Source organism: Oreochromis aureus, linkage group 14, assembly GCF_013358895.1.
Source record: "Oreochromis aureus strain Israel breed Guangdong linkage group 14, ZZ_aureus, whole genome shotgun sequence".
Taxonomy (NCBI): domain Eukaryota; kingdom Metazoa; phylum Chordata; class Actinopteri; order Cichliformes; family Cichlidae; genus Oreochromis; species Oreochromis aureus.
Window position 1 is genome coordinate 21,597,801 of NC_052955.1, and position 12,152 is coordinate 21,609,952.

At 42.6% G+C, this 12,152-nt stretch overlaps 1 protein-coding gene across 1 annotated transcript in view; it reads left to right on the forward strand.

Moving 5' to 3' along the window:
- Window positions 1-206: 206 nt before the first annotated feature.
- Window positions 207-12,152, forward strand: part of LOC116322886 (cGMP-inhibited 3',5'-cyclic phosphodiesterase A-like) — a 63,343-nt gene continuing 51,397 nt past the window's right edge. The window contains exon 1 of the mRNA XM_039598155.1: window positions 207-2,358. Within this exon, the coding sequence (XP_039454089.1) occupies window positions 1,453-2,358 (906 nt within the window). The 5' untranslated portion in view covers window positions 207-1,452. The remainder of the gene's footprint in view (window positions 2,359-12,152) is intronic.

Genomic DNA, 12,152 nt, shown 5'->3' on the forward strand with positions numbered 1-12,152 from the left:
AAACTTAACAATCTAATCTCTTGTTCTGACATACTAACCAGCTTAAATACCGATGAACAATTTGTGCTGGCAAAATTTTCCCAGCGCACTGCGATAGGATGACTAAAACCCAAGATTTATACCCTGATTGCACTTGACTGATTGCACGACCCATGTTGTGTAACACCAGTGTCAGTGGAAATAACGTTCCAAAGTTACAGCACAAACTACCAATGTGGGGAAGGATAGGCCTCATATTTTCCTGATGCATTTACACACAAAACAAACTGCACACAGTTTATTAACTGTCTGCTTATGACTTCTTTGTCTTTCGGTAACATCTGTACTGCTTTACATCTTAAAGAACCCCAGTTTGTCAGTGTTGTTGTTGTAGTATTTTTACCGAAAGATATGTGAGAATTACAATAGCATTATGCAGATGCAGTCTCCTTTTAAATCCTCTCACAAAATGTAGGCCAAACAGGTGAAGGCCGCTAACTTGCCCTGTCCCGGTCTGCCACACAGGAGGCACAGGATGATGTGATTTAGGATTTTAATCCGGAAAAAACAAACAAACAAAAAAAAAAAAACATGGGTAGCAAGATTACTAACAGAGGAAAGCATTCTTCTCTTTTTTTGGACTGTGCTTTTCATTTCACTGCGTGTTTTTAGAGGTACACAGTGCGCACAGCAATGAAAGCGAGGGTAAATAAATAATAAAGTCATGAAAGATTGAAAGCTTGATGAATGATATTGTTTAAAGCTGCATGGTACCAGTGTGCACAGCACGACATCCACGTTTTGGTGTTCTGTCATATTTACAGTGCACAGCACTTCTAAAATGTATAACAGGATTGTTATAGTCAATTCTCGTAATGACCCGCTCCATCTTCCCGAACAAGCCAGGAAATCTTCGTATAAACATGGCATCCATCCACTGCGAACTGAGTCACATCCAGGGCGAGACCGCAGCCTGCAGAATGAACAGCAGAAACACACGGAGGAGGGGAAGAGCCAAAACGTGATGGAGGAATCACCGGAGCGGCAAAAAAAAAGGAAAACGGGGGGATAATTTCTAGTGGGAGGGGAGAGAGAGAGAGACGAGGAAAGGTTGAGGGAAAGGAGAGAGAAAAACCGTGTAGAGGAGTTGGGGTAGTGGCCTAGATGTGTGAAACGCCAGGGGTTGCCTTTTTTTCTTTCTTTTTTTGGTTCACTGCTTGACTAACACAGTCAACCCAATAGTGGAACAAATATAACAGGGACGTCCTGAAGCACCAAACTAAATGAAAAGTTGTGCACACCGCTCAGTTTTGCGCTTTTTTTAAATAACATGCAAACTTTAGAGCTGGGGTGGTCCTGAGTTTTGGTGCACAGATATACAATGAAATAAAAAGAGTTATTGGTGGTATGTGCAGACTAAAACACCCACACAGGGACTAAATCTATCTCTTTTTTGCCGCTTGACTGATAACGATGGCCTTGGAGGCAGACGGAGGTTCATCAAGGAGCGCTCCTGAAAAATATCCCCGGGCGGCGTTGGAGCGCAACGGCTACGTGAAGACATGTGTCACCCCGCTGTTCCAGGACGCAGGGTGCCAGTCGTCGTGGCTCAGACTCGCCGTGACATGGACTTGCCGAGGAGTGTCGTCTGCGGTCTGCGTTGCCTCCATCTCCGTTACTCTCGCTCTGCTGCTCAGATTGGTCGACTGGGATGCAGGCAGCAGGACCAACGGAAATAGCAGCGGCTCCGACTCTCGTCTTCATTTCGCGGCGGGCTGCGCTGTCGAGCTGCTTTTGAGCGTGTGTTACTGCGTCTCCCCCGCTTTTACACTCGTATGTGCCTTCTTCTGGGTAGGGCTGTATCTGATTCGCTGCGGAGTACTCATCCGCACCGCGCTGTTTCTGTTAGCGGTGTGCCACTTGGGCGAAGCCGCGGCGCATTCCCTCCTGTGCGGCGCCGAGGAGCAGCTGCTGTCCTTCCCCGCAACCCTGGTAGTCCTCGGCTGCCTAGGCAGCGGGGCTCTGCTGGTCGTCCGGCTGGGTCAGGGAGTGTCCATCCTCGTCTTCATTAGCGTCATCAGGGCCGTCTCACTTGTCTCCCTGAGTCGAGTCCGGGCCAGTTGGAGACCCTACCTGGCCTACCTGCTGGGGCTGCTGGGGGTTTTGCTTGCGAGGTATGCTGACCGGCTCTTGCCGGCCTCAGGGACCAGCGGGACGGGGTGCTGTGGCTCTGTGACCGGGGCGAAGGAGGAGGACATCCCTGTCTTCAAAAGGAGACGGAGGTCCAGCTCCATAGCGGCCTCGGAAATGATGGCTCACAGTCAGAGCAACAGCAAGTCCCACCGCAGGACTTCGCTGCCTTGCATTCCGCGGGACCAGGTAAGATGCAACTTTGGACCGGACCTTACTGGATGTTTTGTTACTGATTTGCTTAGGAACTTTCAACCACTGGCATGTAATACTTTCGAGTCCCCCTCTTTCTCTGATGGCATGTGTGAGAGCTTTACATGCATTTTTTTTTAACATTGGGTCAAAACGGAATAGGCCGAAGACACTACAATAACACTTGTTTTGATGACCTGTTTGCTCCATGCAGGGCCACATCTGTGTTTTCCCAAGACGCTTGCTAATGTAGTATTTTGGTGCTTTGGTCTCTTGAATTTCACGATCCTGTACATCCCTTTAAACACCGATGTTTACCTTTAGCCTACTCTGACGTTGTTCATTTGGTCATCATAGTTGTGCTGTGCTCTGTTTGGGGCTGCTGATAAGGAAATGGATGGTGTATTTATCACGCCAAGTTACCGCGTGCCTGTGTGTGTGTGTGTCTGTATTCGCGTGCATAGGTGTGAAGTCACATGTAAATATTTTTGCAAGCCTCTGCTTCTCCAGCTTGCAGGCCCGTGGTGCCGTGTCAGACTTTTTATGTGTGCCTATGACAAGAGGCACACATATTACTATTCGTCGGATTTATTATTATTATTATTATTCTTCAGTTTCCGCCTGAAATTTTGCAGCGAAACTCGCCCCGCAGTTTTGAGACAAGCTTCATATATGTTACCTCATTTTGTGCGGCTGGATCAGGAATGGTGTGCTATGACTTTTGGTGTTTATAACTATTATAGTTTTTAAATATTAATATTTTAGTGAAAATTTTCCCCGCGCTTCTCTGCCAAACAGTTTTGAAAATAGGGTTACATATGTTAGATCATTTTGTGCGGCTGGAGCTGGACTAGTATGGTATACACTTTTGGTGTTTATGACTTTTATAGTTTTGAAATATTTAGATTTTAGTGCAAATTTAGGCCAATTTCCATAGAAACAGACTTTATTTGTGGTGGGTTGGCTCTCTCTAGTGGTATACCGGGAGTAGTACGGCTGAAAATCTGTATGCTTGTTACAAAACTCCATATCCCATAATTCATAGCACCCTCTGCCGAGTTAAACAATGGCGGACACCACTTAGTTTTATATGTCTTTTATTCGTGTTTCTAGGTCACAAAATACACTTTTAAGATATTTTCAGGCGAGAATGTAGGTCTGTAAACTTCAAATATCTGCTCGTTTTATCAAGACATCCCATATTAGCGACAATTCTCTTAAGTGTTGCTGATAGCCGGCTTAGTTAGCTAGCGCCGCTAGCTTAGCTAGCTAGCGCCCTTCGTGAAAAACCACCCAGGCTTGGCTGATAGTGAGGTGGCTAAAATTTGTTTAATCGCCTGATCGCTCGGCAAGGGTCTGTGTCTTAGCTGGACTTATTTTTCGTTTATATGGGCCGATGATGCTGGTCGATGTGGAAAAAATAACTGAGTTGTTTGGTGGTGGAGCTACAACAGAGGGCAGCTATCCACCGTGTGTGACAGAAAGGACATGCCGCGAACGAGACATACAAGGCGGTGAGGCTACCGCCGATCGTCCGGTGTTTGCTAACGCGGAGGTCAATCGTGGATCAGGGAAAGCGAAGGCAGGAGCGTGAGGTGAACTGAATTTCAGGTAAGAAGTTATGACCTGCAGTCTATTTGGGTCAGATATAAACCGAGTTTAGGTGTAGTTTATTTAGCAACAGTTCTCTTACGTGTTGCTGATAGCCGGCTGGCTAGCTAGCTAGCGCAGCTAGCGACCCTTCGTGAAAAACCACCCAGGCTTGGCTGATAGTGAGGTGGCTAAAATTTGTTTAATCGCCCGATCGCTCGGCAAGGGTCTGTGTCTTAGCTGGACTTATTTTTCGTTTATATGGGCCGATGATGCTGGTCGATGTGGAAAAAATAACTGAGTTGTTTGGTGGTGGAGCTACAACAGAGGGCAGCTATCCACCGTGTGTGACAGAAAGGACATGCCGCGAACGAGACATACAAGGCGGTGAGGCTACCGCCGATCGACCGGTGTTTGCTAACGCGGAGGTCAATCGTGGATCAGGGAAAGCGAAGGCAGGAGCGTGAGGTGAACTGAATTTCAGGTAAGAAGTTATGACCTGCACTCTATTTGGGTCAGATATAAACCGAGTTTAGGTGTAGTTTATTTTCGTTGTGCTGACTTTTTCAATCACTTACAATAACTCGTACTGCGTGCTAGCTAGCACTTTTCGCGGAGTCTGTATACAGCTGTGTGCGCGCTAAGTTACCGATGTTACCGATGTTGAACTTTATGACAGCCTCCCCTGTCATTCTCTCGCCTGTTGAAACTTCAGTCATGAAACTGATCAATGATCGGCTTTTCTCTCCTGTTTGTTTATCGCGCTAAACAACAGCAGCACGCTTAAGCTTGATCAGCTGTTGTTAGAATTCTTTTGATTTTAATTTCTAGTATCAGCTGATGTTTGCTGGAGCATGAAGATGAAATCAGGAGATGTCCTTACTGAATCATCAGAGCTGAACTGGTGATGGAGAAACAGGTTTACCCTTAGGTGACATGAATGAGTTGAAGGAAGTTATGAACTGTTTCTGACAGACAAATATACACCAAGCTCCTTTTTTGTGTAGCTGACAGCTGGTAACTGTGCAGGGCGGATCTAGCAAAGCTTTTGCCAGGGGCCAGGTAGGGCATTAACAGAGAAAGGTGGACATAAAGATATACTTTTCTTTCTTACTCTCATATAAAATATTTAGCTTTTATTAAATAGTTATCTGAATCTTACAACCAAAGTTTGTATAATAATACACAAGATTGGCTGTAGACCATTGTTCATCATTCAGAACACTGTGTAAAAATAACAAAAACAAAAAGTGAATGCAAAAGTGCATAAATATTTATTTTACGTGTTTGATGTGTGTGGCGGGCGTGGTCTGCAGTGCCGCTGCAGGGAGGTGGACCCACCTGAGCGGCACCTGCAATCACGCCTCGGGCGTAGTCTGTGCTCTCTCGGCTGTTTTTGGGTGTGTGTCGGGCTGTGAGTTGAAAAGCTACAGCCGGCTGTTTGGGTACACCAACCATGTGTGAAAAGTGGTCCATAACGTAATGCTTCAAAGCGTGTTCATGCAAACATTGTCGGATCTGCCGTGGTACAATGGGACTTCTGCTCATGAACCTGTGTGCACAGCGTCTGCAAATCGGCGCTGTACGAAGTAACTTCATCTTTACACGAAACTGTAAGCTGTTATCTGTGAAGCGTGAGCGGTGTTTGTTTTTACCATAGTTCATGGTGGAGAATGGGTGCTCTTCTGAGTTTTGCTCTCTGTAGCTATATGAATGGCAAACTACACTGAATAGCAGCGGCATAGGCACACATAAAATTTCTTCTGAAATTTTCGCTTTCTAGTTACACATATCATCTTTATGGCAGCAGAAGGGATTGTGAATAATGACTCACAGCTTGTAATTGTTTATAGGCACACACGTATATATATGTATATAACAGGGAAATGTAAATAAAATATACATAAAAAATAATGTGACTTAATGTGATTAAAACTTAATGTGACTTAAAAAATACTTGTTAAGTAATGTTAAGTTTTTAATATATCACAGATGGTGCCTTCTTCTTAAAACAGTGCTCCAACCTCCAAACCTCCATCCCTTCACATTCATGGATGCTACTTTGTTTGAATGTTCTTCGCCTGTCTTTGCCCCCCTCCTTCTTTTTGGTTCTGATGTCCTACACCGGCAAGCTGAGATAAAATGAATGTTATATGAAGCCACTCATTTTCAACTGAAAATGTCACCACATGGTGCATAGTAATAGGGAGGCATGCTGGTGTTTTCACAGTGGGGATTCGGTGATCATCCCGAGTGGGTGAGCTTGTGTCACAGTCACCCATGTATGGCTTAGTTACAGAAGCAGCATAATCCTGATTACGCTGCTCTTTTTCTTCAACTTTACCCTGATCTCATTTGTAGATTTCGAGAATAGAGAGAGAGTAAGGACACATGGCGGAGAAAGAAAAGCTTAACAGCAGCAGTTAAATGGCTTGGTTTGTGGTGTATCACAGTGGATTATGGTGCTTTCTGTATGTCTACACAAAAACTTTGGTACTTTGTACACACTTTGTAGCTTTCTATTATTTATATTTGTCCTGTGGAAGTGGTAGTGTACCTCATATTGCTTTCTAGAGAAAAATATACAGGTGCTGTTTTCTGTGATTTTGGATTTTACTGAGACTGTTTGATGTTTTTTAATGAGAATGAAAACATTCATTAATGCCCTGTTAAAAAGAACTTTTTCTTCCTGACTTTTGCATTATAAAACATTATTATAATTAGCTATATATCCATGTTAGACTGAATTGCCATAGATGCATTTTGTCTCACAGAAGCCTAAAATTTGTGTTTACCTGAGATGAACTCAGTGTGGGTGATGGTGAGCCACCAAGTGCCCCAAAATAGCAAAGGGAATACACCTTTCAGAGGTTACTAATCTGGACTCACCCACATTGTCCCAACACACAAGTTTCATTCTCTCACGTCAAGCTGTTCCCACATCAGCTGTCTGACTCGTGATGCTGGGATGTTCACTGCTAATTGGTATCTAGGGAACAGTGAGTTAGTGGACTATCTGTACTATTAGAAGAGCTCCATTACCCATTCTGGTCACCATGTTTGGAACAGGAATAGTGACAAATTGAATTCTGAGAGTTAAAAAAAAAAAAAAAAAAACAACAAAAATTTTTTTTAACTGACCAGATGCTGAGGACAGTGCGTCCTCTTTTAACCTTTTCTCACTGGGTGTAATCTGTAGGACCGACGCACGGACACAGATGTACGCCACAAAAAGAGAAAGAAATGCAAAGCAATTGGATTGCTCTTAAACCTCTTAAACTTCCACCAGGTCACCGGAGAGCCACCTGGGGTTAGCACTGGGTTTTTGTTTTAGCCACACACGCTACATAGGTAAATTTCCAGAAGCAAAACCAGGTTATATTAAAAATCAAGCACATTTTTGAGGTTGCGGCCTTTATCTCAGAGCCTCTCTTTGACACAGACGCTCACAGTTTATCCATACTGTAGAAAATGAAGCTCTCCAGAGTGCAGTTGTACCTGAGAGAAGCGGGCGTTTTCATCAAGCGTTGGTTGTGCAGTATTTATGAAGCAGGCTGGTGCAGCCTGCCAAGCCAGAGGCAAGACAGGCACTCTGCTGAACAGGAAGCTGGGAAATAGCATTGGCTCAGCTCCATGGCTTTATTTCAGTATTTTTTTTCTCTAAAGTGAATGGGATTAATTCTCCTGCTGATGCACCACTACGTTAAAGCCTGTTGGTTTCTGCTGTCCATACAAAGGAGTTTATAATATTTGATGATTTTAACATGAATTTAAGTCCATTATGATCCTTCTGGATCAGCTCCACACAGAGGCCTTGTGTTTTGACAGAAGTTGTTTGTCTTTTAGCCAGGGTCTCAGTGGGATGGGGATTTTGGGGAATAGCATTTTGTTTGTTGGGTCGCATGCAGCTGACAAACACTTGCTGTGTGCAACATGACAACAACCATAAGTATGTCGATAAGCAGCGTAATATTTAAATTTATTTTATTTATTTTTTTTATGGCGGTGTTTGTTTTTTCAGTTGCATAGGAGCAATATTTGTTTACTGAAATATTTGCACATTGTTTCATCCAACTTCACTACTTTATATCATGATTAAGGTTGCTCTCTTGTTCAAATCATTTTCATAATCTCTTCACCATATAAAGTATCTGTGTCAAACAGGAGGGGAAAGGCGGGAGAGAGACAGATTCTAAAGCAGAAACATGTGCTCTGAAATCTATTTGAGGGAAGGCCCACATTCTCTCACTGACGCACATACATTTCCAGGGAGACACAACCAGCTCCAGTCGCCAGAGCGCTCTTACTCTGAATGGCATCCAGTCTTAGCATACAGTATTTTTTCTTTTATAGGATAATGATGGAGAGTTTTTAAAATAATTTAAAATGCATAGATAATACAGCGAGGTTTTTATCTTCTCAATAATTGCCAGTAAAAGCACAGATGACTGTACAATATCAGAAACTGTGTTAAAGCTTTGCAGTGCAAATATAATAGGATTATGGTTCAGTGAACCTTGTTATTAGGACAAATAAACCGTATACAAACTGAGACGTTATAAAAAACACGAGTTGTGGGCTTGTTGGTTTGAGTATACCTCATGTTTTGTTATTTATTGTTGTTGCAGATGTCACCTGTAAACAGAAACTGTATTCATAGAAATAGCCACTTCCATAACAATTAGACAATTCCCTGATGCCAGTGTAGCTGTTTAATATGGTTAGCTGAGCTTCCTTGCCATTTTTATGTGTGTTCATTTTCCTATATGTATATTTAGCGCAAACTGGAAACAGAGAAGCTTCACCTTCAGTGTAGAATTTGTGCCTTACCAGCAAAACCAACATGTTTCAAAAGGTACAACTTTTACTTTTGAAGGGGAACGGATGCTGTTTCTGGTTTGCATCTCACTGGTGCTCTATGATAAGTTAGCGAGTGTTTACAGACGAATTGGAGTCTACCATGAAAACTGAAGGTGGCCGTGCTAATCTGCTGGTCTCCAAAGAAATCACAAGGAGGTTTTTAGTGCAGCGCCCTCTGCGGGACCAGCAACACTTGCTAAGCGGTCGAGGAATGCATATATTTCTCTAAGGACTGGCAGTTATCAGGGCAATATTGATCGGTCTTAAGGCCTGCATGACCTGAGAGTTGCAATTTTCCAATCAGCCTGGGCCATTAGATAATAAGGCTGTGCAAGGTTATGTATGTCATTGATTTATCTCACAGTACACCTGAAAAAATGTTGGACTCACTGTGCTGTATATAGTAGATGAAAAGATTATCTAAACATATAGTACTGTGGAAAAGTCTTGGGCCACTCTCCATTTCTTTAATCTTTGTTAGGAAAATGGGAAAAAGGTGCAGCAGTTTATTGAACATTGTGCAAAAATACATGGAAATAGTGTATGAGGTAAAAAGAGTTTAAAATTCTAAAAATTGGTATGACCACCTTTATTCTTCAGCACAGCCTGAACTCTCTTAGGAACGGCTTCTTGTAATTTCTCTAAGTGATCTTCAGGAATAGTTCTCCAGGCGTCTTGAAGGACATTCAAAGCTCTTCTTTGGACAGTGGCTGCCTTTTTGTTCTGCCTTCTGTCAACATTATCCTACACTGCTTCAGTAATGTTGAGGTCTCTGGGGATGCCAGTGCATGACTGATAATATTCCACTGTGTGTTTTCTATCCAGGTATGCTTTTACTGCACTGACAGTATGTTTGGGATTATTGTCATGCTGAAAAATTAAGCTATTGCTATTCCAATGCTTCCCAGATGGTACTGCATGGTGGATCAAAATCTGACCATATGTTTCTATCTCCATAATTTGGAAGGATTCTCAGTTCCAAATCAAATTTATTGAAATTGAGGATAAGTGGCTTAATGAAATCCTCTCAACATAGTCAGGTACTGACCGCGTTGGACTGAAAATGAGTGAAAAGGAAGTCAATCTCCTTCAGAAAGGCTGGAGAACTATTGCTCGAGACCACTTTAAATTTTTACAGAAATGTCTGGCTTATTGGATGCAAAATATAAAATAATGAGGGCCGGCTCAAGACTTTTACACATTACTATATCTGTACATAAAAAACTTTTTTGCTACACCTGAGCAGCTCTAGAGTGTTTTCTACTAGATTATGGTAACATTTAAACAGCAGTAATTTAAGTACCTCAAAGAAGAAAAAAAAACACAAGGTTATATTTGTGCATAAAGTGAAAAAGTGTGTCCATCTGCACACACAGATGGACAGACTCTAGACCTGTCCATCTGTGTGTGCAGGAAACCTAACAGTCTTGATTAGATATTACTGTTTATATATCACTACATTTCAGTTATATACATATATACTCTTTTACTATTAAAAAGACACACTGAAAAACAGGGAAGGTAGCCATAGTGATAAAACAGTGAAAACAGACTTCCTGAAGAAAAGTGATTGAAAGAGTTGAATCAGGACAGGGTGTATCTATCCATGGGTAGCACCGAGACATGGGTGAATATGTGTGTGTGTGTGTGTGTGTGCGTGACAAAGAGCTTTAAAAAGCTGGGGGTGGGGGGTAGCTGGAGTTAATGTGGGGTATAAGAGGAGTGTTGAAAGATTTGCAGTTTACAGCGAGGCAAAACGTGGGAGTGAGAGGAGATTCTCTGCCAAGCTCCGCTTAAGTGTTGATTGTAAAAGGACAACTATCTGATCCTCGTGTTCAACCTCTTTGCTTCTGTTCTAAACACACCTTTGCTCTGAACGCTCACATGGACTCACACACAGCTGAGGCAAGTTTGTACTGACTGCTTATAGTTTGCCTGACACTTATTGCATGTGTGTTTTTAATGTGTTTGTGCGTATGTAAGGTGAAGATGGCCCAGTGCCACATGCCTCCAGAGAGAGGGAGAGAGAACACAGGGCAGGGGAAAAAGAGCAAGAGCAAAAGAAAGTGTGTGCAATAGAGTGGCCTCCCCAGCTTGCTCTTTAAAGGCAACAGCAAATAATTTTAACCTTTCCTGGTCATTTCTGTATACTGTACACGCCCGTACACACAAACGCACATACAGTGGCTTCCCTGCTGGCTGTCCAGATGAGGTTTGGTGGCGCTGGACAAGGATTGCCTTGTTACTCGATTCAATGGTGTGTTTTAACTCCAAAATATGTTTGGTGAGAGGTGAGGAGGGGTGAGGGGGAGGGTGGTTGGCCTGGGCAGGGGGCAACATTGACAAGCAGACTCTAGACCTGTCCATACATCTGTCTGCAGGTATGTCTGCTTCTCTCTTCCCCTACAGTAAACACTCTTACACTGTAAGAGATTTGCAGCAGGGGTGGAGCGGTTTACTTTCATGACATTTGTCAGTTTAAGCCTTCACGAAAAACCCAACACGCCACCTCACACGGCACATTTAAGTGTTCTTTGTTGTTCAGCTTTCCCTTTACTCTGTGGACGGAGAGCATGGGCAGTTTGGATCAGTGAGGACATAAGCAGAGGTACATTTTTAAAACTGTATTTATGCAGGAATTGCTGGCATGTGTGCATTTCTTTCATTGCTGTGCCCTGGGTTTACAGACTTAGTTAACACCTCCTGACGTACCTGGGAGCTACGCAGCAGCACAAGCAGTGTTGGAGTACTGGTGAGCCAACTAGCTTAAAGAATGCCCTTCGCCTTATTGTTTTCATAATTATCAGGAAATACGAGGGATTTACCTTTTCAACAACCGGCATCAGATCATCCTGGCATCTCCAAAACCTGTTAAAAATATACTGAACATCTAAAATTTCTCACTGTGGGTTCAGGGTGATTTTTGAGCTTGCAAAGTGATGTAAAAAATATTTCTAAAGTTTTGATGAAAAAAAAAACTATTTTTCAGTGGCAACATTTCCTGCAAAAAAATGCATTTACATATTAAAACTGGGCCATTAACATCTTAACGGCTAAAGTCAGTCTAATTATTGTTGTATGTATTTAAATTGTTTTAGCTTTTTTATTTTAGCTAAAAAAATTATGGGAAAATATATTTCATCATTTAAAGTATTTAAATGTTTAAATAGAATATTATTTAAATAGTATTCACCATATCTATACGTTGTTGAGTGCATGCTTAAATACAGGTGTGTGTGTCTGTGTGAGACTGTATGTGTGTCCTTCGTCGTGGTTTATGCTTGGTCAACAGCCTGCCAACACTGTGTTTATCTTGGACGCCTCCAGCCCGTCTGTAGATT